This window comes from Blennius ocellaris, assembly GCF_963422515.1.
Source record: "Blennius ocellaris genome assembly, chromosome: 11".
Taxonomy (NCBI): Eukaryota; Metazoa; Chordata; class Actinopteri; order Blenniiformes; family Blenniidae; genus Blennius; species Blennius ocellaris.
In genome coordinates, this window is record NC_137660.1 from 19,279,904 (window position 1) to 19,304,068 (window position 24,165).

At 39.4% G+C, this 24,165-nt stretch overlaps 2 protein-coding genes across 4 annotated transcripts; one reads left to right on the plus strand and one right to left on the minus strand.

Moving 5' to 3' along the window:
* Window positions 1-489: 489 nt before the first annotated feature.
* On the minus strand, window positions 490-8,100 carry malt3 (MALT paracaspase 3). The gene is made up of 14 exons (XM_080505104.1): window positions 8,034-8,100; window positions 7,810-7,934; window positions 7,422-7,560; window positions 7,091-7,266; window positions 6,803-6,899; window positions 6,352-6,387; window positions 6,023-6,226; window positions 4,389-4,566; window positions 4,183-4,257; window positions 3,920-4,047; window positions 2,642-2,791; window positions 1,903-2,057; window positions 1,182-1,298; window positions 490-1,094 (listed from the first exon to the last, which is right to left on the minus strand). Exons 1-14 carry the CDS (start codon window positions 8,041-8,043, stop codon window positions 762-764), a joined length of 1,923 nt encoding a protein of 640 aa, XP_080361230.1. The 5' UTR covers window positions 8,044-8,100; the 3' UTR covers window positions 490-761.
* Window positions 8,101-10,207: 2,107 nt separating this feature from the next.
* Window positions 10,208-23,543, plus strand: alpk3a (alpha-kinase 3a). 3 transcript variants are annotated; one of them, XM_080505085.1, is made up of 15 exons: window positions 10,208-10,257; window positions 10,569-10,828; window positions 11,251-11,280; window positions 11,662-11,783; window positions 12,233-12,350; window positions 12,445-13,807; window positions 15,969-18,471; window positions 19,243-19,390; window positions 19,916-20,043; window positions 20,156-20,191; window positions 20,280-20,554; window positions 20,656-20,744; window positions 20,840-21,057; window positions 21,164-21,212; window positions 21,349-23,543. In XM_080505085.1, the coding sequence occupies exons 2-15, from the start codon at window positions 10,695-10,697 to the stop codon at window positions 21,674-21,676; spliced, it is 5,541 nt and encodes a 1,846-aa protein (XP_080361211.1). In that variant the 5' UTR covers window positions 10,208-10,257; window positions 10,569-10,694; the 3' UTR covers window positions 21,677-23,543. The 3 variants fall into 3 exon arrangements, with proteins under 3 accessions (XP_080361211.1, XP_080361212.1, XP_080361213.1); XM_080505086.1 differs by having other exon boundaries at window positions 12,445-13,798; XM_080505087.1 differs by lacking the exon at window positions 11,251-11,280 and having other exon boundaries at window positions 21,349-23,542.
* The last annotated feature ends 622 nt before the right edge of the window (window positions 23,544-24,165 follow it).

The following is a 24,165-nucleotide window of genomic DNA, read 5'->3' on the forward strand; positions in this document are numbered from 1 at the left end:
ATGTCTACTTTGGTTTTTCTCCCAGGGTCAAGCATGTGTTTGACATTAAACAGTGACTCTACAATGTTTGCATTGGAGTGTGAGTATAACGGTCTGGTCCCGGTTACATCTGTGTTGAACAGGCAACATGTCCAGGGTGTACTCCATCTTTCCCCTGTCATCTGGGATTACCAACAGCCTCCCCACCGGGGCCCTATTGGGAGGATCAATGGAAGATGAATGGATGCCGAGTTGCTTCCCACTCTTGCCTCAGTCCAGCTTGATGAAGGTAACAACACATCTTAATTTAATGGCAATTTGTTTTGGTTTGCAATTAACAAGATAATAAGTATTTTACCCATTGGATAATTTACTAATTTCCCTTCAAACATCTGTCTTTGTAGTTGCACAAAACAGCATATAAAACTCTTTTCCAGAACTTTGAGAGTCAAACATTACAACGTGAAATGTTTATGTCTTTATTAGATAAATTAACAGTGAATAGTTCATTTGTTAAATGAAGACATCAAGCTTGCCACAAATTAAAAACAAAAAGTGAGACGAGTCATGTTTGAGAAACATTTAACAATTTATGTATGGAAAAATAAGTGTATATTGTTAATGCATTTCCAACACTGATCTAAGAAATGAAGATTAGGTATACCAGCCAATGAAACAACTATTAAACACTGACTCACTGTCATCAATCACAGAAAAGTAATGTGCATGTGTACAAACAAATATTCAAGTATTTACAAAGGTAGGACCAGAATGTTTTGAAATCAGAGATTGAGGTGTTGCAGTTCACTCTCATCATTCTCTTCAGGTTCATTGCTCCATGTGACTGCAACTTTAGCAGCACATTCGGCTTTTCTCGTGAAAGGGCGACACTGACCAGCCAGAGTCCGATGCAGCCGTTGTTTGCCGTTTGAAATGTTGTCCATGCTTTGAGCACAAATACCTTCTTGTCTCTTGTCTGTTGCTGCTTGATTTCTTCTGTAGAGTTTACAGGATGACACAAGAGGCATTCCTATGTCCACCTTCTGACTTTCTGTCTGCCGTAGCTTACCGTCTTTGCGAGTATAGTGTAAATCCACCTTTATGATCATTGATTCCTAACAAAAGAAAACAAAATACATTAGTACTGCATGGAAGTATACACCTAATGGAAGCATGATTCGGTTACATCCTTGACTGCATACCTTGAGCTTTTGAAGACTGCAGAGTCTCAGAGTGCAGTCTGGGTTATCAGACGACTGGAATAGCAGAGAGTCCATTTCCTCTGACCTGCCAGATCTGGAAAATATGTCTTCCATTGCCTAGGGAGTCAAAGCATCAACAGTTTTATTATTTTACATTTTATTTGTGTACCATAAAACATATTTGTGTTTGACACTGAATCGTTGCAGATAATGCTGCAACGAAATACATATCAGCCACTAGAGGTCAGCGTAGTCCAAGATTGACTAGTCAAACCAATGCCGCTATTGCACAAGAGAAGTGCAGCAGTTTTTTTTTTATTGCTACTTCCTGCTGTCTCTGTGTTCAAAACATGCTGCAAGCCTATATATGGGCAGAACTTCCTCAGGCATGTGAAACGTAACTGTGAATGGTTATTATTGAGCAATCCGTTCTGGCTGATGGAAAGAGACAGCCTTGTACGATGAGTACAGTGGAATTTATGATGCAGATACAAGTTGCACTTTTCAAAACCAATGATGACTTTCAAAAAGAATGAGAGCAGCTACACACACAAACTCAATAAGATTAAAACACACACTATATATGATATTAATACACACACATACACACTACCCATACTGCATTTTGTCTCCCCAATAAAACTGCTTTTGCACAACATCACTGCTCAGTTCTCCTGGTAAGAAGTGCTGATAGTTTTGTAGTATAAAAGTAAGTATTTACAGGTATGCTACTGAGGGCGACGCTGCAGTCCTGGGTTTGATTGCCGAGAGTCTTGATGGTGGCAAAGGCTTCCATGACGTTAGAGAACAAAGCTGAAAAGCTGACTTCCACTTCCACTCCACAAAGAAACATCAGCCGTTTCTTCCGTGGTAACTCTGAAAGGACACATGAAAATCAAGACGACTAAAGAGCTGTACAACATTGTTCTTTGTTGACTGTGTTGTAATAATGATTATTTTGCAGAACTTCTGATAAACCACATGAGGAACTTTGCTTTAGTAAATCACGCCATAAAATGTTACCTTCAGTGTAGTCTAATGCACTAAACATCCATTTAAAAAAAATTTTTTATAGGGGTTAAGTCTGCTTTGTCAAAAAATAAATAAATAAATAAAAAATCCCTTCCTTTAATTAATCAGAAAGTTAAACATTTTAAAATGAGCCAGTTTCCCCATTTTGATCTGCCATAAACAATGAGTTGTGTCTTAAATGGGACTAAAAATATGACCAGTGTCTGCATGTGTCACCAGCTGTCACAAGTTGCAGTGTCAGAGGTGTGAAGAAGCCTGGATGATCTCAGTCTTACCTCACTGGTTTACGTGATGAAAAATCTATCTACATTCAGGTGATGTGCTTATATTTGAATTTTCTCTCTGTGACAACATTTAATCCTCCCCAAAGTAAAAATATCAAAACAAAGCAAAAAAAACACAGTTGTGAGAGGGTTTTCTCCACTCACCATTTGCTTGTCTCCAGCAGTAATCTCGCAAGTGCAGTTCTTTCGTGTGGCCGGTGGACCGAACTTGATCTGCGAGGGATCGAGGTTCCTTTAGTGTGTGTTTGATCTCCACCGCCTGTTTTCCTGTAACCAGAGGGTCTCTGCCTAGATCTAGAATAACAAAATGGCAAATGTCCAGGTAAATGTACTGGTGAAGCTGTAAAATTGTAAATATACATGTGACTTTTTAATGAGTTAATTCACAGTTTTTATTGAATCATCAAACTGCCTAAGTTGTGCAATAGCAGACCAATGGGGAATACGTGAGCTTTCGAAAAGAGTTCTGAGGAAGGAATGGAAATTATAAGAGTGACTACTTCACAGTATTTGTCATTCAATATGAAGAGCACTTAAGTTGGAAGAAAAAAAATCCACTTTTCACAGCATTCAAAACACCATCATTAAAAGGCTAACCAGGTTGAAAGAATCTGATATAAATTGATGATGGCTTTTGGCAATATTTAGAAATAAAAACCTTTTTTTATTTTGTTTCTAAATGCTAAACTCCGATAAGAAATGATGGGTTATTGTTCCATAGTTGGTATCAAAAGTGAGAGATAAGTGGTGTCTCAATAAAACACAAACACAATTGACAAATCTGCTTTAACTTTCCTTTGTCCGATAATACATTTGTTCATCTTAATATGTCAAGCTCCACGCATATTGCTGTCAGCAGGGTGTCCCGTCCTGCTCACACTGATTTGTGAGTGACCCCTGGAGAGCAGTGGCATGATGTGCTCAAACGGCAGAGCAGCTGTCTTGGACTCTGCCGCTCTCAAGTTTCTTGCTGTTCTCGAGCCAACAGTGTGAATTTCCGAAGAATGAGGTCGCATGCTAATGATACCTCGAAAAAAAATTTATTCTACCAGACACCCATCACACAGACAAACACAGTCCGAAGACGGAACAACTTAATAATTCCTAGCCCCCTGCTATTTGTACAAGTCCTGAAGTGAAAAACATTAACATGGGTTCTAGCTATTTGTCTGATGTCCATCCGGCACTTCTAAAAAAGAAACGCTAGTTCCCTTCACTTCATCATCATTCATAAAGGGAGTGGAAATAAAAACAGAAACATTTATATGCATCTCAGATTGTAATAATCTCAAAACATAAAAAGATCCGGTTGCACCACCATTCCCTACTGAAACCACACCCAGATTACTTCTTGTTTGATGCATTTTAAAAAAAACATTTCCTGACATTCTCCAAAGTCAAACTAATGACATCAGGACTCACCTTCAGACACCTTTTCTAAAACATGTGTAATTTTCTCAGGCTGGAGGATATGTCTGTTCAAGTACTTTGTGAAGATTCCAGTACTTTTTCCTCCATCCTGGACCTCGAACGCCTCAGCATCTTCACATCTGCAATGTTTATGGACACAATTGGGTTTAATCTAACTGCTTTTAAGTACACATAACCATCATATTCTCGACAAATGAGATATTGACTTGATTTCATTTAGGGGTGTCCAGTTTAATATGCGAAAAGTTACATACGTAGCATAACCATAAATTGTGTTCCCACTGGGTTTCAATGGCATGATGGCTGATGGTATGCAATCCTGATTGTACCTGCAGACAGTCAGAAAGACAGTATGTGGAGAATGAGTCCAATTTCCTGCATTTCATTAAATTAACTGAAATACATGTGGCTGTTGACATTTGTGCCACGAGTTATTAAATGTCTCTTATTACTTTCTTACCATTTTCTGCAGGTGTCCAATAAGATCACACTCAATGCAGTGAGTCGCTCCTGCATCCTGAGCATGACTTTCTGCACACAGACACAGTTTTCAGTCCGGTACGGTTGTGGAGCGTCAATCGATACCAGGTAATTCTTCCCAGCGTGCTCATACCCATGTCCCGCATAGTAGAAAAGACCTGTCAGAAGTCACAGAACATAGTGTCTAGTTAACATTGTGGGATCTCAACTGCTGTAATCAGTACAATTTTGTACTGAGACAATGGAATCCTGTGAAACATATTAAACAAGGACATGTCTCACAGTGGAGCAAAAATAAGTTCAGCACAATTTGTTTCAGCACATATTTAATGTCAGCCTACCATCGTCATTAAGTTGGTAATAAGCAAATTCACAACATCAGCCAGCATCACGGCAGCATGACCGGTTCTTCTTTTAGTTGCGTCACCCCATACAATTTCTTTTTACAGCACTATAAATGCTGGGGGTGATTGTCAACTATTTGTAAAGTGGCTGCCTACTTCCTCACACAATGCAATCGGGGAAGGAATAGGTTTTGCATATTAACTCATACATTATAAGAATGCATCGCTTATTGTCCTAAACAGTAAGATTAAAGCTGCTTACTTTTTGGTCTGCTTCGGTCTATAAACACAACATTTCCTAATTGCCGAAAGTGTGACAAGCACTCAAGAAGTATCAGACGACCGGTCTTGGCACTCTTTGTCTGCCCACACGGTCCCTCGAGAATGTATAAAGTACGACGTGGTTAATCACCCGTAGGCTTGTGAACCCTGACAAGCATACAGCAGCAAAGAGCAGAACAAAGAAGGAAGTTACAGTTTTTCAAATCCCAAAGAAGAAAAACCCATAGGCATTTTTTTTTAAGGGCAGTAAATTCATGACATCTAGCTAAAGCAACCACAGAGGGAAATAACATTCCTAAGAAATAAACTGCACAAACATCTCCAGCACAGCAAGTCAGTTACCAGCCATTATTTAAAACTACATTTCTTGACCCACTACCACTGAATCTCATGTTACCTCAAGTTATTAAAAAAATGTACTACTTGTAACTTATTAGTTGACATTAAGAACCAGGTTGAAAACAAATACAGATTTGTCTGGTCCTTTAGGTAGATGGATAAAATAAATAAATGGTAGTGAATCATTTGGACTGGGTGAAACTAAGAATAAATCACACCCTCACCTTTTCTGTCAATATCAAGTCAAGTTGAGAGTGTCTGCGTTGAAAGTAGGCATTGTGTGGGCAGAATGGTGGTTTAGTGGTTTGCACTTGACTAAAGTGAGAATGACAAAATGAGAATATCTACTGTTTAATCTCAAGCCTGTCTGTGTGTACTTTGCATGAACCATAAATACCCTTAAGTGTTTCTTTTGCAATCTCTTGGTGTGCATTAGGACAACTGTAGGCTTTTGCCCTAAGCCGACTGAGACAGTCTTATACTTTACGGCCCCAAGCTGTACAAAGCAATATAAGAAGAAGAATGTACTGATTGCCTACAGTGGACCACACATTTCTTCACTCTGAATTATGTCTTCTAAAGCATTATCTTGGTATGCGACATGACAATACATCCCAAATCAATCTTCTGTCAAACCAAGCATACTCACCATAAACTCCCTTGTCTAGGAGTTGAATAAATTTGTCAATAGCAGCCAGCATCTCGCCCCTTGTGAGATCCAGCAAGGAAACCACTCTGAAGCCCAACTGCTGCAGGAGGTTGGCCAGCTCGTGCACATCCATGATGGGGGCCATCAGTGGTGGGTGGTTGAAGTAATTCAGGTTGCCAATCAGTAGTGCGACTTTATCAGTTGCTGAAAGAAACATCAAAGCAGATTTGTGATTATTCACAATACAGGGAAATGTCTATAATACACATTGCAGGAGTCTTTCTCTTCTCAACACTAAAAATAGCATGCCACTGTGTACTGATTTCTACCTGTGGGTGTTGAAGGAGGAAGTTGATCACGTCGCACTGGAAAATGAAAAAGCATTACAAAGTCATAACAAGTTTGCCAAACATCTAAAGGGGAAAAAAGAGGCGACCCCATCAAATCACAACAGGGCAATATATTTAGAAAAATGTGAGTCAGAACATACATTACTCCCCAGAGTAACACCTCCAAATTAGTTTCACTTTACATCACTTTTCCTGTTGTGTGTCTAAGTCTGACCAAGTATTATTTGAGGTCACACAACTTCCTTTTTTAGGCTCTAGAAATGGGGAAAGTACCTCCAGTTTAATGGAAACAACTTCAAGCCTCAGAGTTAAATCAGTAGTATAGAAGGAGTGTGAAAGCAAATGCAAGTCAGAGGAAAATACAAAGCTACAACCTGGGTAAAAATGGACTTTTACAGAGCTGATAAACAAAGTTTCAGTTCTAGCTTACCGATGTCAACATCAGCTGGTTCAGTCCATGTTTCTTCAAGCACGTTAGACACTGAACACAGGTATGATCCTCCGTCCTCAGCTGTTGCACAGTCAATCTGAAAGAACACAGGATTCAATTGTTTACGTTGGTGTTTGTATATTCCCTCACATGTTTGTTTATTCTACAATAAACCATGCTCTTGGTAAAACATTAACTTAGTTTTCTAAATAAATGACGCGCTCAGTGAAAGGTGTATGATTCAAAGTGTAAACAATCCCCAGCAGCAGTAGACAGTTGTTGACTTACCTGCAGCGTGTCTCTTTTCTTGTCTGTTAATGGCATTCCATTTCTGTACCACTGGTACTGTGGAGCAGGAATGCCAAAGGCAGCACAGTAGAGTGTGAATTTTGTGCCGCATCGAGCCGTCTGTGACTTAGGGCTGACAGCGACGTGTGGCTCGCCCTGCCAGTCCGCTGGCAAGCCTGGTGTTTGAAAAGAGAGGGACAAAATAGATTAAATCACACAGCAACAGAATCACAACATTTAGGAAAGAGTGCACTGCAGGATGACAAATCAAGTCCATTCAGCAATTATGTTATAGAGACTATGTAATGACCACAAACCCGCAAAGAAATACCTGATTTATCAATGTCCAACACCTTCACCTTGACCCATTCAGTAAACACATAGTTACAGAAGGGGTCATTCACTCTACACACATAGAGCTGAGTCTTTTTCGCTCTGAAGGTGAGCTCCGCTTGAGTACCACCGCACACCTTGGGTAGAAAAGAAGATGTTTTAGTCGACATTGTACCTCATACTTTACTCTTTATGTCTCTGATGTAGATCAAAGTATTTCCTTCAAGAGAGACATGCCTCTACATTAGGAGCATGAACACAAGGTTCAACTACAGATGTGGCCAAAAGAAACAGTATGTGCAAGTTGTTTGGGGTGGGGTTTTTTTTTAGACCTTAGAAGGAAATGCTTTGTTTCAATTTCTTGCCTTTAAGCGAAATGCACATACTTCCTTCTTTCCTTCAGTGAACCACTGGTAATGGAGGTTGCCTGTGCTTTCAGCCTGGACCCGCAGAGTTACCTGATGGTTCACAGGTACGCACATGGAGACAGGATGGCGCACTATGACAATGTCTGAAACACATCAAGTTAGAAAAATAAAACAAATCTGACATCTGAAATCACAATATAGCTGTACTTCACTTTGAAAGGTGCTTTGACCATGCCACATACCTGTGATCATATTTTATCAGGGCTTGGGTCGGCATCCAGTCATAAATGCATCTTCTAAAAAAAAAAAGACTGTGGGAATACATTTAATTAAAAATAGTATCCGCATTCCAATTGTGTGAAAATGACAAACGCTGCGACACCAATAATGTTAGGAAACAATTGTGTACTGTCTCGCCTCATGCCTTCAAAACATGTAAATATCGTATTGGGAATATAATCGTTCACAAACTCAAATCACTGTTGGACATAAGTTGTAAGTACGCATGTTTTACCTGCCGTCAGCTTCGTAGCAGCCTCAGTTTGTTATCCTGTCTCTCAGTCTGTATAACTTTGGTTTTATAGAGACAACGCTTCCCTTTCCCGGAAGATCACACACACATTACCGTAAAACCGACAATAGAGAAGCACCACTAAATACATATTTTACCTATGCTATGGACACTAATGAAGGAATTTCCACATTTTTGTTTTATATAATTTTGCTTACAAAATACTATTTTGTAGTACACTAAACTTAAGATGAGCAACTTTTGATTCACATAAATATCAATCTAAGGTGAGCAGCTTTTTGAGGTATTACAATAATATGAGCACTCTGACACACACTGCTGATGGATCAAGGCTGATTTCACAGCATGAAGAGCTACAAAGTCCTGCCTTTAAACTGGATACACACATACACGGAGTTACTGGAACAATAGAGTGTGTTTTATGTTGTTCAACAGTGTATTCAGTTGTATATCCTGTAGGGCTCTTCCACTAAAATCACACAAGAGGCTTTGATTTTATTTTTGCTCAACAGAGCACATGTTTTATTTAAAAATAAATAAATAAATAAATAATCACAGAATAAATTGTATCTTAACGTTCTATCATAAAATGACAGACCGGACAAACAAATTGATCAAATTTGGTCATTCGTAATCAGACTTTTACATGTTATAATATAACATCTTGTCATATTTAACCCTTTTTTGAAATATTTTAAGAATGGAATCTATCATAAATGGTATAGTAATAAGAAAAGTTTGTTAATGTCAGGACAATGACATGAAATATACATACATAAATTAAGTACGACAATCCGATGTTCAAATGTGTTTTTTTTAAACAAAAGTACTTTAATATCACTTACTAGACACAGTGCATTGTTTTCATTATCACAGTGCAAATCAATCAAATACTTTGTAAACAATATTTAAAAATATAAAGAAAGTAAGACATACAATGTCGAAGCAAATGGACAAATCACACAAAACCTTACCCAAGCTTATTAAACTAATTATTTTTAATTGGGGTACAAATACGGACATTACAGAATTAGGCAGCTTTTCTTACAAAAGTATTTAGAGACTGTGATTTTATATTAGCTGCACATGGAATAAGACATCTTTGAACCATATCTTTAGTTTACTATTTTTTGTATCACTTAGGAGCCTTAAAGTACTCATTGCATATTTCCTTACAACTTCTTGAAAATGTGTGTCATTAGATCACTTTATAGAAATGTGGTTCTTTCAAGAGACTATATTTGTATGTTAAATGTACATTATATTTACTTTTTTCATATCAAAGAAAGAAAGAAAGAAAGAAAGAAAGAAAGGAAAGCAAAAGAAAACCAACCAAAACCTTTTTTGAAGAAAAACATTTTTGAAATATTTCCTCTTTAATTCTTTCAGTCCAGGAAAGTTTTTGCAAGCTTGTTTGTGTCTGATTGAAGTGAAATATGAGCAGCAAGAGGATCTTCATGATTCAACCATGTGTTGCAATACAAAGTGAGGGGGGGGGCTGTACTTTCAACACTCCAGCAAAGCATAGGACATGGACTATTGGCTGCTGTCAGCTACGTCATGAACCTTAAAGATGTTTATCAGGTTCACATGCAATCTATGACAGTGTACTGTGTGGAAAATGTTTTTTTTACAACACCTCAAGTTGGATCAGAACAAATTAATACAATTTTCACACCGTGTCCATTCAAGAAATAAGTATTCTTGAATTGCGTGTTGTGGTTTAACTTCCTAACATTTACTGAAAACTCTCTTTGGATTTTAGGCTTCTTAACTAAGTCTAAACTCTAGTTTTGGAAAATTGGATGTGCTCTTGCACCTATTTGTGGGCCAGCTATAAATAGGGTCCTGCTGGCAACACATGTCTATGATAGGCGGTTACAGATTTTCTTCTCAGACTCTGGCTCCAAAGCAACATTTGCAACATCTTAATGGTAAGTTGAAAATTTTTACCAAGTTTTAGGGTGATTGAAAAACTTTTTGTGTTGTATTCCTAACACACACAGTAAATCACATGTCTTCTGGTAATGTTTGACCACTAACTGCCTTTGCCCAACCTGATAACCAATCCTATTTTTAACTTGCTCCAATGTAAGTGCTTTGCTTGGTCGAAAAGGACAAGCTTGGGCTCTATCAGTGTGCATGAGTTTTGTATGAATAAATAATCTACAAGGTATTTTTCAGTTAGCTTCCAAGTGGCTCTCTTTGTCTTTATTTCATAATCTCTCTTGTTTTTCTTCACCAGGAGCTTTTACATGGATACCACAATTCATTTTGAGCCTTGAAAGACGTGGATGTGAACACAGTGCTGTACTGTGGCTGATACATTTATCCTGGATTGGAGATTTTTGGTGAATTCCATCATAGAACAATGACTTCCAGAAGACCAATGACCCGTTCTTTTTCTGGCAATGGGAGGACAAGCAGCTTCAGTGACGAAGATGGCAGCAATGGCCGTTCAGAAATCCGCAACACCTACCTCTCAAATGTTAGGCCTGAAAACAGGTAGATAACCTCACTTGTCATTGATTTGCTGGGAATTATTTTGTTCTTGGAATGTTGATTTATTTTTTTTCCTTCTGTTCAAAAATGTGAATCTGTTGTGCATGTTGGGTAAAAAAGAACTATAAGGATCTTAGAGGTCATTGGAATCTAAGAAAAAAAAGCTCAAATTTTTTTTTTTTTTATATATTTCAATCATTAGGCTGAAAACGTCATCAAATAAACAGGCCTTTTAGTTTACTGTAAACATATCACGTTATATTGATCAGGTATCATGTCGCATGTTAATTTTTGCAGCATATACATGGTATAGTTGCAGTTTTCACCAATGAGGAGGATAACTTTAAAACATTTTTTGGAGGTCTACCTATATCCAGGTCTCAATTATTCACTGACATCCCTTCATTTGCCTCCTCTCTGAATAGCTATTCAAGGTATTCTCGCAGACCCACGAGGTAATTCCTACTTTGAAACGCTCCTCCCAACTAACAAGTTAACAAAGCAAACTGGTGTACCCCAAGAATGTCAAATCAAATGTTCACTGTAATGTAAGTGTTTAGTTTGTCCAGTGATTTCAGTGATCTACGTTGGTTTCATTGGTGGATGGAAAACAGTGTTTTGCTTGACATCTCACAAGTTTCTGTGGTCACTTTTTCCCTACTCTCGTCACTACCAGAAATTTCCATTAACATCTATTTTTTCCTGTTTAAGTACGTGATTGGAATGCGCTGTTCAAAGGTGGAAAAGTCACACATGTTACTGACGTGAACTGTTAAGCTGTCTGCAGTATTTGGAGTGATAAAATTGCTCTTTAATGCACGAGTGTCTCTTTCTAGGAGCACATTGTGCAGCGTCATGGCTCAGCTGACTGAGGACATACAGCCGTCTTTTGAAACCACTTTGAAATCCAAGGCAGTATCAGAAACTTGTAATGTGAAATTCACCTGTGTGGTATCAGGTAGGTCTTGTTTATCGTTATATCACCCATCGTTTTTATTGAAACCTGTCAGATTTATGTGATGCTGATATGCTGAAAACAAGTGTAAACTTTCACGTTGAAGCAACCCAGTTTCTCTATTACCCCCCCCCCCAAAAAAAAGTCCCTAAACCGTGGAGGCAATGTATTTAAACTGTTTTTTCTAGAAATTGTGTTCAGCCTCAGGCTTATCCAGTGGGTAGACTCTTCCAATGACAGCAGCTGTTCTCATGTGACACAACACAAACATGATGCAACAGCTAACCACGCATTCAGGCCTGAGCCTGTCTACTGTGTTTTCTCCTTTTTTTGTTTTGCACTACCCTTTAGTGTAAACCTTTATTCATCACAAATGGACAAATATACTCAAATAGCAGTTTGTGGTACAATGCAGTTGAACTTACTTCACTGAATTACTTCCATGCCTATAGGATACCCACTCCCTGAACTAAAATGGTATAAAGATGATATGGAAATGGACCGGTACTGTGGACTCCCAAAGTATGAAATTCGAAAGAATGGAAAAACCCATACACTTCATATTTACAAGTAAGATTAATACAAATGTGAATTTTTACTGGAGGCTTCACTTTTGTCACAATATCTGTGTTATGCACTTACTATCTGTTTTCTGTTTCTTAAGCTGCACACTGGATGACGCCGCTATCTATCAGGTGTCAGCCAGCAACAGTAAAGGCATCGTTTCCTGCTCGGGAGTTCTGGAAGTTGGCACTATGAATGAGTTCCAGATCCACCAGCGGTTCTTTGCTAAGCTAAAGCAGAAAGCAGAGAAGAAAAAGAAGGATATGGAGGGACAGACCAAGAAGGACGACAAAGAAAACATTGGGAATGAGAAGACACAGAGTAGCCCAGAACCGCCCCCGAGGAAACGGTTAATCCCATCAAGAGAAGAGAAGACAGTGGTCAAGGAGCCTGCTGCTGTGGAGCCACCGGGAGCTGCTGGAGAAACTAATGGAATTGGCTCAATAGTCGATGAAACCGTCACTGTGGCATCCAAAGACAATTGTCTACAGGATAAGCAAACCTCATCAGAAGAAACACTGGCCAAAAAGAGAATAAAGATGTCAAATGGTATCGATAGTAGCATCACAAATAGTACAAGCACAAGCAGTGGCAGAAGCCAGGTGATGGGAAATGGAGGCGAAAACTGTTATGATGGCGGCATGAGTTTGGCACAGTTCTTGTCGGAGACCCTCCAGTCCCAGACAGATGAGGATAAACAGACCTCGTCTCAAGTGGAGAAGCCACAAGAGATGGATACAACTGTAGTAAACTGCAGTACAGAGAAAGATAATGATCAGGAGAAGATGAGAAAAAAGAAAGAACTGGAGAAGGCATTGCAGGAAGAGTACGAGAGAGAGAAAAGAAGAGACCAAGAGTTGTTGAAAGAGAAAGAAAGAGGAAGAGAGAGGCAGTTGGTGGCATTTCATACAGCCCCTCATGGCAAACATGCTCCAGGAAGCAAACATCACAACAAGGGTCATAATGATCATGACCATCACAACATCCATGCTTCCATCTCTTCTATGTTTCATTCAGTCAAAGATTTTCTCTTTGGCAAGGGTAAGAAGGAGTGCCATGGCTCTCGTAATTCCCTTAATGACAATGAAGAGCAGTATCATGAGCACCCACCCACCTCAGGACAAGCTCCTCAACCAGAGACGCCACCGTCGTTTCAGCTGAAACCCCAACATCACATGCAGTCGAGCACACACTCCACAGAGGAAGCTGTGCCAATGGAAGTGGATAAATCTGAAGAGCTCTCAGACAGCGTGGATACAAAAAAACTGTCAGGACCGCTTGAGCCAACTAAATCTACAAATGAAGACAGTGTTCTGGACAGAGACTCTCCACCAGTTTTTAAACTGCAGTGTAAAACTGAAGGTGCTGCAGAGGCCGTGCCGGTCCCCATGGAGCCAGAGAGCACCTGTACGAGTAAAGAAGCAACACCATCGGGGACTCAGGCTCTTACTGAGGTGTGTAAGGTAGGTTTGTAACAATCTTGCCCTTGCCCTTGCCCTTGTGTTTGTCTCAACTCTTTGAATTTCATTTGTGTGGCAAGATTTAAAAAAAAAAAAAAAAAAGTGGTTCTTTGGGTGAAAAAGCTATTTCAACTGTGGCAGTGTCAGATAAAAGGTGTATGACACCCGTGATTCAATGTAATAATGGCTGGGCAGTGTAGAAATCTTAACAATGCAGCCTCTTTGAAATGTACACCTGGATTTGATCGACCAGCGATGGTGGCGTGAGCATGATAGCTCTGTGAAACTATGCTTCTATGGCACTGACATCACTCAAAAGTTACTCATGAGGCAACACGCCGTAGGAGTCGAAGGAACCAAGAGATGATTTGCTCTTAATACACGTGGGGGTGGGGAAAGTTGTGTGTCACACCACACACTGTCGGATTAGGATGCAGAATATCTCAGATGTTGACTGTGATGAATGGAACCCCTGCGCATCAGCAATCATGATGAAACCTGAATGTTAGAAGCGGCTCTCGTGTTACAAACGGGGCTTTGTATGATGGAGGACTATGTGGTTTGGATAAGCAGTAGTAGAGCAAGTCCTGTGGCAGGTCTCAGCATGGGAGGAACGCCTTGTAACAGTGGCCACATTCCCCAGTACACCCCCACTTCTATCTCAAAATAAACCTCTTCTTGATGTAGAGAAGAAAGAGGAACACACTGTCAACTTAGTGTGTGAACAATTTGGAACAGTGCTGTATTTGTATTTGAGGTTGTGCTGTTTCAGTTCATGCAGTGATGATAATCTTAACACATTATTCTCAATTGCGGTTTGACAGTATGATAATCTTTCTTTTCAAACATGACTTGGATCTATACGTTTTAAGGCAAACACGTAACTTTGAGATGCCTGTACAGTTATTACTTTTTTTTTAACTTTTGAATTGTTTAAGAGGCAATTCTTAATTTAAACTGAGCTATGACATATTGTGTGATCATGTTGAGATTAAGTGGTTATAAAAACTCAACTATTTGAAAAAAAAGTTTCAAAGTTTTGTTTTTTTTATTTTATTTAGCTCCTTCACGGATAAGTTGACAGTAACACTATTTTGTTGTCATGTCAGGGTTTTTTTGACACAGAATATTTGTGTGAGGTGATCATGCTAATATAATGATCCATGAGGTGCTCATTGTCATGTGGAAAAAAAAGTGAACTAACAATATTTCAATATCCACCTGCTGTGGATTGAATATCTGCAATGTGGAACTACAACAAAAACCAAACTATAGTAGTTATTAAGTCTAATGCTTTACAGATGACTAACTTGAGGAAGCCACTGCATTTTTATGAACAATGTTTTCTCACATGAGCGTGACATCTATTCATACACATGTGTAGTTGTGACAACAGCTTCATTTTTAGACTGAATGTGACACAGGTTCCTTTCCATCGAAAGCAGAAACTTCTTTTTTTGAGGGGGGGAGGAGAAGCCACCACCAGCCAAACGTGCTGTCACGAGGGCTCACGTGGCCGCATAACTCTTCTGTATACATTTTAATGGCATGAACTGCAAAAACAGGAGCTGTAGGAGCAAACACATGTTTATGGCGTCTGGTGTGTGTGCATGTGCGTGTGCGTGTGCGTGTGCGTGTGCGTGTGTGTTGCTGTTGTGGCTGGTCTGTTGTCAAGATAGAATCTGTTCATTCTGCCCGTGCATATGTAAACAGCACACCTAAGTCAACCATGCGGAAATTCTTGTTGTGGTCACCGTTTACTTAGCTAATAACTGATCAACTTTGTCGGCTGACTTCAGGTTTCTTCCTGTCAGGTGAGGATATAAGGCTGCTGTGACATATCGAGTGTGTCGGGATCTGTCAGCGTTCATACCCTTGTTGATTTATAGCAGAAGAATTTCTCTCAGTCTATATGTGTCACACTGTCAAAGGTCATTGCTGTAAGTTAACTCTAACAAGCTTCTTAAAAAAAACAATCTGTGCTTCTTAACATATGACTGCATGTTGTTTTTTTTAATTCAGTAAAATTAGATTACATTTCGTGAAAGTTTCATTCAAAATGAAGGTCAGGTGTGTTTTGTGTGTTCACTTTGAGAGACAAACTTTGTTCTTGCTGCAGATTCACTGAAGTGCTTGCACACTGTCTTTGTTCACTTTCTATCAGGGTGAAGAGAAACACTCTGAAACTGTGTCATCTTGTAAAGATTCACCCACACACCAAGTGCCACCATCCCAAGAAGTTTCACTACCGCCTCATCATCAAGTTGCAAGCAATGAGTCCTCTCCATGGAAAGTTAATGTTGTTAATCCACAAACCCAAGCCCAAGATGTTAAAGAAAGACACCCCTCAGCCACCCTCACAAGTTCAGAAGATTACAACAATCCCCCTCAGAGCATTATCTCAGTAGCAGGAAGCCTCAACGTTGGAGAGGCGCCCACCAAAGCTTTACATAAAGAGGAAATAAGTGATGATGACAGTAACAAAAAATGTGAATCAGACACAGAGGAAGGCCTTTCTTCTAATAAGTTACATGGGGAAGAGAAAGCTGAAGTGAAATCAAACAAACAGGTATGCTCAGATATAAATAGATCTGAGACTACTAGATCAGTCCGATCAACAATTTCTCCAGAAGACCAAATTGAGCCAACTGAATCTAAAACATCTGATGAGATAGTTTGGCCTCCGTCTGGTGTAGCAGCATGCACGGTTGACAGAGAATATGCAGATGAAGAGACCAAACGTACTTTACTGGTAAAGGAAATGAATGTAGGACTTTCAACAACTGCAGCCTCGGAGAGTTTGGAGGCGAGTGACCTAAAAACGCAGTATACATGTGCTCTTGCTTCAGGAGAAGACATTAAAGACGACCACAATGATGATGCATTGCAGAGTTCAAATGGTCAAAAACCAGTGCATCAATCGGAGAAGGTTCAGAGTAGCACTTTAGTTAAAGGATTAAAGAGAAATGTGTCTAATAGTGTAAAGTCAGAAGAACAAGTACATACAGGAAGTAAGAGTGTTGATGTGGAAAGTGAACATTTGCAGACTGAAGCAGAGGAGGAACCTGTAGTGAAGGTGGGAGAACTTCATGAATCGAACATCCATTCAGTAATACAAAGTAATGAGAATAGTGCTGATGTGTTAGAGGATTCCAGTAATAACCATCATCAAGAAAACAGTGGGAGATTGTATAGTTTGCCCTCAGAGAATATTCCTTCAGTTCAAATTTCTGCTACTGATTACAGCTCAGATATTAAACCAGTTGAGCCAATTGACCAGTTTATAATCCCCAAAATTGAAATAATGGAGCCAGAGCTCAAAGACAGTACTTTGCCTTTAACAATATTGGCCAAAAACCAGCAAGAGGAAACATATTTGCAAAAATATGATGTAACCCATGTGACAGCAATAATGAATCAAGATCGATGTGTGGCAGATTCCCCGGACTTGTTTGCCACACAGAAAATTATGCATGATGATGATCACCTCTCGCCTACACACAGCGTGAAGGAAGCTGCTCAGTGTGATGAGAAAGAGAAGACGGAATGGGAGGATCCACATGGGAAAAGCAGCAAACAGCTCCCTCAGTTGGACTTTGCCTCAATTCCAGTTATAAATGTTTCATGTACTGACGATAAGGAGAGTGAATTATCTATTAGTACCGATATGCCAAACGTACAACAGGATTTGGACTCTCCAAAGATGCCACTGTTCGTGGTGCCACCAATCTCGATCACTTGTCATGAAAGTGATCCTGAACTGAGACTATTGACTCACAGTGAAGAAACAGAAACAGAACCTTCTGATGGCACGAAACAGGAAACAAAATCTGAGGTTGGCAATACGATAATAACAACGTCAGAAAAAAATCAAGCGAGAAGGCAGGAGTTTGACCAAATGTCAGAAAAGGTTCATAAAGAGAACACCCCCACAACTCTATGTGAAATTACAATACAGAAAGTTGGTGACAGTGTGTCATCAGTCTCTCAAAGGACAGAGAAAAGCTCTGCACCAGAAATCTTGAAACCAAAATCCGTCAAAGATACTAGAATGGAGAGTTCAACATTCATTGAAGAGCTCCAGAAAAACAGAGGCTCTGTTGAAAGGCTTACCTCCAAACCCCCAGCATATCCATCACTGAGTCCAGCCAGTCTGCGCAAATTTATGTCCAAAGCTGCTCCAGACTCAGACAATGAGGCTGTGACAAATGCCCCTGCGGTCCTGAATGACAAGGTAGATGACGATCTCAGTGGAGGCTCAACACCAACATCATCCCTCTCCTGTGAAAGCAGTCCAAGGATGAAGCGAAGAGACAGTCTGACACTCATACGGTCCGCCACCCCAGAGGAGTTGGCCTCTGGTGCGAGGCGCAAAATCTTCATGCCAAAAGCTAAAGACGATGCAGAGGCATCAGTGTTTGGTGTGCTCGATGCACAAGGCAAGAAAGAGAGTTCCTACATGTCACCCAGCCAGGCTCGCAGAGCAGCATTACTACAGGTTGGTACAGGACAAAACACCCCGCCAATGGAGAGGCGCTCGCCGCTGCTGACTCGCCGAAAGGCCACCTTGGAGGTGCCCAAAGTCATGGAGGACCCGCCTTCTGAGGAGCCGGCCAACAACAAGCGAGAGGACAAACCAGCTGAAAAGAAATTAGACCCACTGAAAGGTAAAACATCTGTCTTTTCTTATACATGTAAAACATGGTGTGTCCAGGACAAGGAGGAACATTTTCAAATAAATAATTGCGTGTTTGGGAAAGATAATATCAGTGGTGGTCAAGAGGTATAGAGACTTCAGGTCAGACGTTTGCAGGTTTGAATCCCACAGTTGACATGCCACCACTGTGGGTCACTGAGCAAGACCCTCGACCCCCATCAGCATCAGGGAGGAGGGGATTTCCCCAAGAGGAATAATATAGAATGAGTTGTTTACACTCTTAGGAATTTTCACTTTATCAATTATTGATGTAATCAATATTGGGACTCAAGTCAATGAAATACACTTTTACTGGCTGATCTCAACCAAAATCTGATGTGATATACTTTCACAAAAAAAGAAACTGAACAAATACTCAAAATAATGGCAAATAAACTTTAATGTTGTCACAAGCTTCCCATGTTTTACACATAGTGTCTCTCACACTTTTGATAAGTATTTTCTGATAATGTGTCATTAAATGAATCATTCATAACTGGTATTCTAAATAATATGCAGGGGAGTGAAAGGTAAGCCTGCCCCAAACAGATACCAGACTGAAATAAGCCAGGTGAATTCAGTAACCTAAGGAGAAGGCTCAGACAAATATTGGAAATTTCATGACGTATCACATGGCCTGTGATAAACAAGTGGGAAAGTGGAAGCATCAGAATGTCTGTCCAGCATGGTAGACTATATGTTCACACTGAGCACCCTTTGCCTTTCTTCTATGCACCACCAGCTCCACAAGTAATCCGTAAGATCAGGGGTGAGCCCTTCCCAGATGCCTCGGGACACCTGAAGCTCTGGTGCCAATTTTTCAACGTACTCAGTGACTCCACCATTAAGTGGTACAAAGAGGAGGAAGAAATACTCGAGGTGAAAAGAAGGCAAGTCATAAAGTCTTATTATTGCTATTCTAGTTTAACCACCTGATACAGCAATGTTTTGTGGGGTTTTATGTTGTAGGTATTAGCAAAACAATATTCACCTTTTCTATTACTATAATTATGTGGATTTCCAGCCAAAATGACCGGTAAAACCTAAACCTCTGCAGGATCCTAATAGGAAACGATCATGCTTCAAGGATAAACAAGATTTATTTGGGCCACATGGTGCATTGCGTGGCCTTGTGTTATGCTCATATATTCACTGAAGAGATGTCCAGCTCATGTGACTGTGAACCCCACAGCTGTGACACAGTGAGGGAATCTCTGGCTAGACACAGAAACTGTAACCTGACACAATATTTTCCCAGAGAGCATTAAAAGTCTATATATGTGTTGCTGCGTCAGCAGACCGCTGTCACACAGCATGATCATCTGTCTCACAGTGACACCTTGTGGGTTGATCGGGAATCTATTAACTAGGATGCATTTCTCCATTTTAATGGTTTATGTTTTTTCCTCCTCAAGTGGTGGTGATGAAAGTCAAGTAGCACTGGCAATTGTTATGGCATCCAGCCAAGACTGTGGTGTGTATGGCTGTACCATCAATAATGAGTATGGGACTGACACCACTGACTTTCTGCTAAGTTCAGATGGTAAGATACAGCACATATTTACATCTTTGAGACTGTAATCATCATTTTACATCAGGCACAATGTCTTGTAGTAATCTAATGATTTTTTTGGATTGTGATTTTTTTTTTCTAGTTCTGTCTGATATACTACTCAAAGAAGAGTTGGAAGGTATTGTCTGGCTGCCTTTGTTGCATCAGTCCTTTTTTAGACTTTCCTTGAATTACAGCTTGTAACTCTATTTCTGTGCTTCCCTTAGTTGGAGAGGAGATAGAAATGACCCCAATGCTGTTCACTAAAGGCCTGGGTGACTCTGGCAGCTGGGGCGAGAAGTACTTTGGCCGCATTATGACTGAAACGGTGCACATGGGCGAGGGCTACGCTCACAAAACCAGCAAAGTGAAAGTCATTTATGGTCTGGATCCTGTTTTTGAGTCAGGAACTACTTGTGTGATCAAGGTTCAAAACCCCATTGCTTATGGAACCAAGAATGAGAGAAACCTCTCGGAGAGAAATCAGGACATTACAAAGCAAGTGAGTATGTTTTTACAGTCTAGGAAGCCAGATTAAATTGCTCACAATGAATTCCAATAATCACAGTACACACTTATTTCTTCATTTAAATCTTTTTTTAGGAATGTAAAGTACAAAATATGATTCGAGAATACTGTAAAATCTTTGCGGCTGAAGCAAGAGTTAATGAGAACTTTGGTTTTTCACTGGAGTAAGTACACCACCTAAAAAATAAAATCATTTATTTCATCTAAAAAATGAAGCACATATTGTGATCATCCTGCTACTATTTTGTGATCCCTGCAGAGTGACTCCTCGGTATTTGATGTACCGCCCTGCAAACTCTGTACCATATGCAACAGTGGAGGCTGACCTTACAGGTGTCTACCTCAAGTATGCATGGATGGATCCTAAGGGCAAACTGCTGACACAAAACGTATCGGAGGTCGAGCAGAAATGCAGCACCTTCCAGCACTGGATCCATCAGTGGACACATGGCAATTTGCTGGTCACTCAACTGGAGGGTGAGCCATGATATTATTAAGAAACTGTCATGTTTGCATTTTGTGTATCTGTATCTATAGACACAATCAATTTAAAAAAAACAACAACTATGTTTTATGTTTGCAGGTGTTGAAACAAAAATTACAAACATTAGAGTCGTGACCAAGTCAACAGGGTTTGTATTGTGGTCAATACATACTAAATTTATTGTTGTGTCAACAGCTGTAGTAAAAAAAATCATTCAATAAAAGTAGTTTTTTTAATGAAATAGTAAATAAAAACGTTCTAAAAGGGTGTTTCCTGTATTTCAGATACCAAGGACTGACTGAACGTGGGTCCCCTGAAGTATTCGAACAGTTCCTAACACAACATCAGTGCAACTACTACTGTGGACTTCTTGGCCTGCGTCCACTTAGGTCTCTGGATAGTCTGCAGCAGCCCTCTAAGATAAAGGGCTCCAGAAGCCCCCTACTCAACCGCAAGTCGAACAGCCCACAGCTTAATCGAAAGGGCGAAAGCCCCAAGGTGTCGAGAAAGACAAATTCTAGCCCAAAGGTTAGTCGAAAGGGCCAAGAGACAGATGAGAGTAAATCCCAATCCAAGCCTGCAGAAACTCCTGATGCTCTTGAAATGAGGTAGGAGGGGGAAAAAATGGCTATTTTTTGTTTCAAGCAATGTTTTATTGCTGTTATTGGTTTAATTTAAGATGTTTCTTTCCACTCTGAAAGACAACAAGGACTTGAAGAGAATGAGTTAAGAGCGGGGGGGGGGGGGGGGGGTGGCGGTGTGGGGTAGGGGGAGCCCCTCTTAAGAATTGTGAAAGAAAGAATTACTGTGAACTTCCGATTATGGGACGTCCGCCCTCTGGCTGGACAGTTAGCTTCTTACAATGACAAATAAAAGCTTTATGATGTTAGGAGTGGGGAGCACAGCATTTTATATATATATATATATATATATATATATATATATATATAAAAGAAGAGAAAAGAAGCTATTGGGTCACACTTGAGCTGAAATAAGGCCACCAACTTACTCAAAACCCTTTTCTCAGAGTCTTATCAGCTCTATGAGTCGGCAACTCTCCAAGCAACATCTTCCAAATAATTCAAAAACAGTGAGGTTTAGAACTGAAATAACCACAGCCACAAAAGCTGTGTATGTATTTTTCATGAGAAGAACGTATGATTGGGATACATTGCATGGTCATCACTGATGAACAGTATGCATGCAAGGAAGAAAGTTTATTATAATGAGTATAGTTATCAAAAACATGGGGCCTTTGTAGCTTTTCATAACACAGCAAAGTTGAGCTCATACTGTGAGTTATCGCAACACAATTTTTAGTGTTTTAGTGTGCACTTTGTTTTTGGCATTACTTTTTATTAGTTTTTTCAGGACTTTATGTCTCTTTATTATTGTAGCTCTGTTCGTGTAATGAGTCCTCTTAACAGTAAATTGTTCACATATAGATTCCAATAATCACAGTACACACTTTATGCTTCATTTCAATCTTTTTTCAGGAATGTAAAGTGCAAAATGTGATTCGAGAATACTGTAAAATCTTTGCTGCTGTCTGTTTTATCTTCTGTCTGTCTGTATAATGAGTCCTCTTAAGAGACCTCCAGAATATGGTGACAAATCAATGAGCCACAAGGGGATTTCCAGGAAACTCTTTTACTGTAGTGTGCTCCTGCTTGCAAATGTGCCCATAAACTAGGTCCATGCAGTTGCTGGGACTTGACCGACCTCTGGAACTATATTATATACACAACACTAAATGAAATAACCAAAACAAAGCAAACTACAAACTTTCACCATGTTTTTGGGTTGTTATTTTTTTATGATGAGGATTTCCTGCAGAAAAGAGCAGTTTGTTCGTTTTGATAAGACCTAAGTCAGTACTTGTGTCTTTTTTATAGCTTTTAAAACCATGGTAGTCAGTAGAAGTGGGATAACAGTGTTGTTTTCAGTTTTGTCATGGGTTTACATGGGCACCATGACAAATTCCAATGGTGGTCTGTCATCTATTACACGTACTGATAAATGAACAACAACTCTTTTGGAATTCCTGTCATAAATTATTGGTTAATGTTCAATGAAAGGGCCCCTAAAACAACTAACAAACTTCAGTTGGTGTTATTTCTGAGTTCACTAACTGCATGAAGGATATGGAAAAAACAAAACAAAACAAACCACAATTCAGGGAAAATTGTATCAGATGGAGTTATGAGATTTGAAGTCATTTTATAAGGTGAAAAATTTGTGGTGTATATAAAAGACTAAATGTCTGAAATAATGGTGAGATAAGCCATAGCACAAGCGTGATGGAGTGTATGAGTGATTGAGTGGGCGAATAAATGTGTGTAGTCACAAGTGTGCTGCCTTTGATATGTTACACCATGTCACCAACACTTTTTTTTAAATAAATGTCTCAAACAAATATGTGCATAATTTATTTGGATTGTTTTTACACAAAATTACTACCATTATTAACATTATAAACAGTTAGTCTATTTTCACTTCATATAAAGTATTTACATTCATCATAGAGTTGATGCATTCATATTTCCTGAGGTACCATTCATAAAGCTGTAAATTTTTCCTTAGCTTTACACAGAAGCCTAATTTTAAAGGTTTTATACAATATTACACATGACAGGCACAATCATATTTATATGTCTATATCATACTGCAACTGTCGCGAATATATACAAATGTAGAGAATGTGAATGAGAGAAAAGACAATGACTCATGAAAAAACTAAAACTTCTGGGGAGTGAAGAGAATCAGACAAGTTTGTTAGGTTGTGGAATGTATGTAGCTACAGTATAAGTCATATATGAATACGCTTTGCTCATTTGACATTAATTCACATGGAGTTTTACATAACAATTATTTAGTAAGACAAGTACAGTCAAAACATTTGTTTTCATGAAAAATAAATATTATGTTTATCGCATCATCTCCAGCAATGCATGCATGAGAGATTGTTTTGTAATTTGGGATATGTGTTTCCATGTTAATGCCTTTTATTTTGAAGGCAGAGTTCAGTTGTACCCCTGACAGTTCATTTTAATATCTTTAACAAAAATATCATCCCCCGTGAACACCACACATTCAATTGT

Coding starts and splice junctions, on each gene's coding strand:
- alpk3a (XM_080505085.1), top strand. CDS start 10,695: ATGACTTCCAGAAGACCAATGACCCGTTCTTTTTCTGGCAATGGGAGG. Junction 19,391..19,915: donor ATACTCGAGGTGAAAAGAAG/GCAAGTCATAAA, acceptor TTCCTCCTCAAG/TGGTGGTGATGAAAGTCAAG. Junction 20,555..20,655: donor ATCAGGACATTACAAAGCAA/GTGAGTATGTTT, acceptor ATCTTTTTTTAG/GAATGTAAAGTACAAAATAT.
- malt3 (XM_080505104.1), bottom strand. Junction 1,299..1,902: donor TCGCCCTCAGTAGCATACCT/GTAAATACTTAC, acceptor TTGACTCCCTAG/GCAATGGAAGACATATTTTC. Junction 1,095..1,181: donor GCAGTCTTCAAAAGCTCAAG/GTATGCAGTCAA, acceptor TTCTTTTGTTAG/GAATCAATGATCATAAAGGT.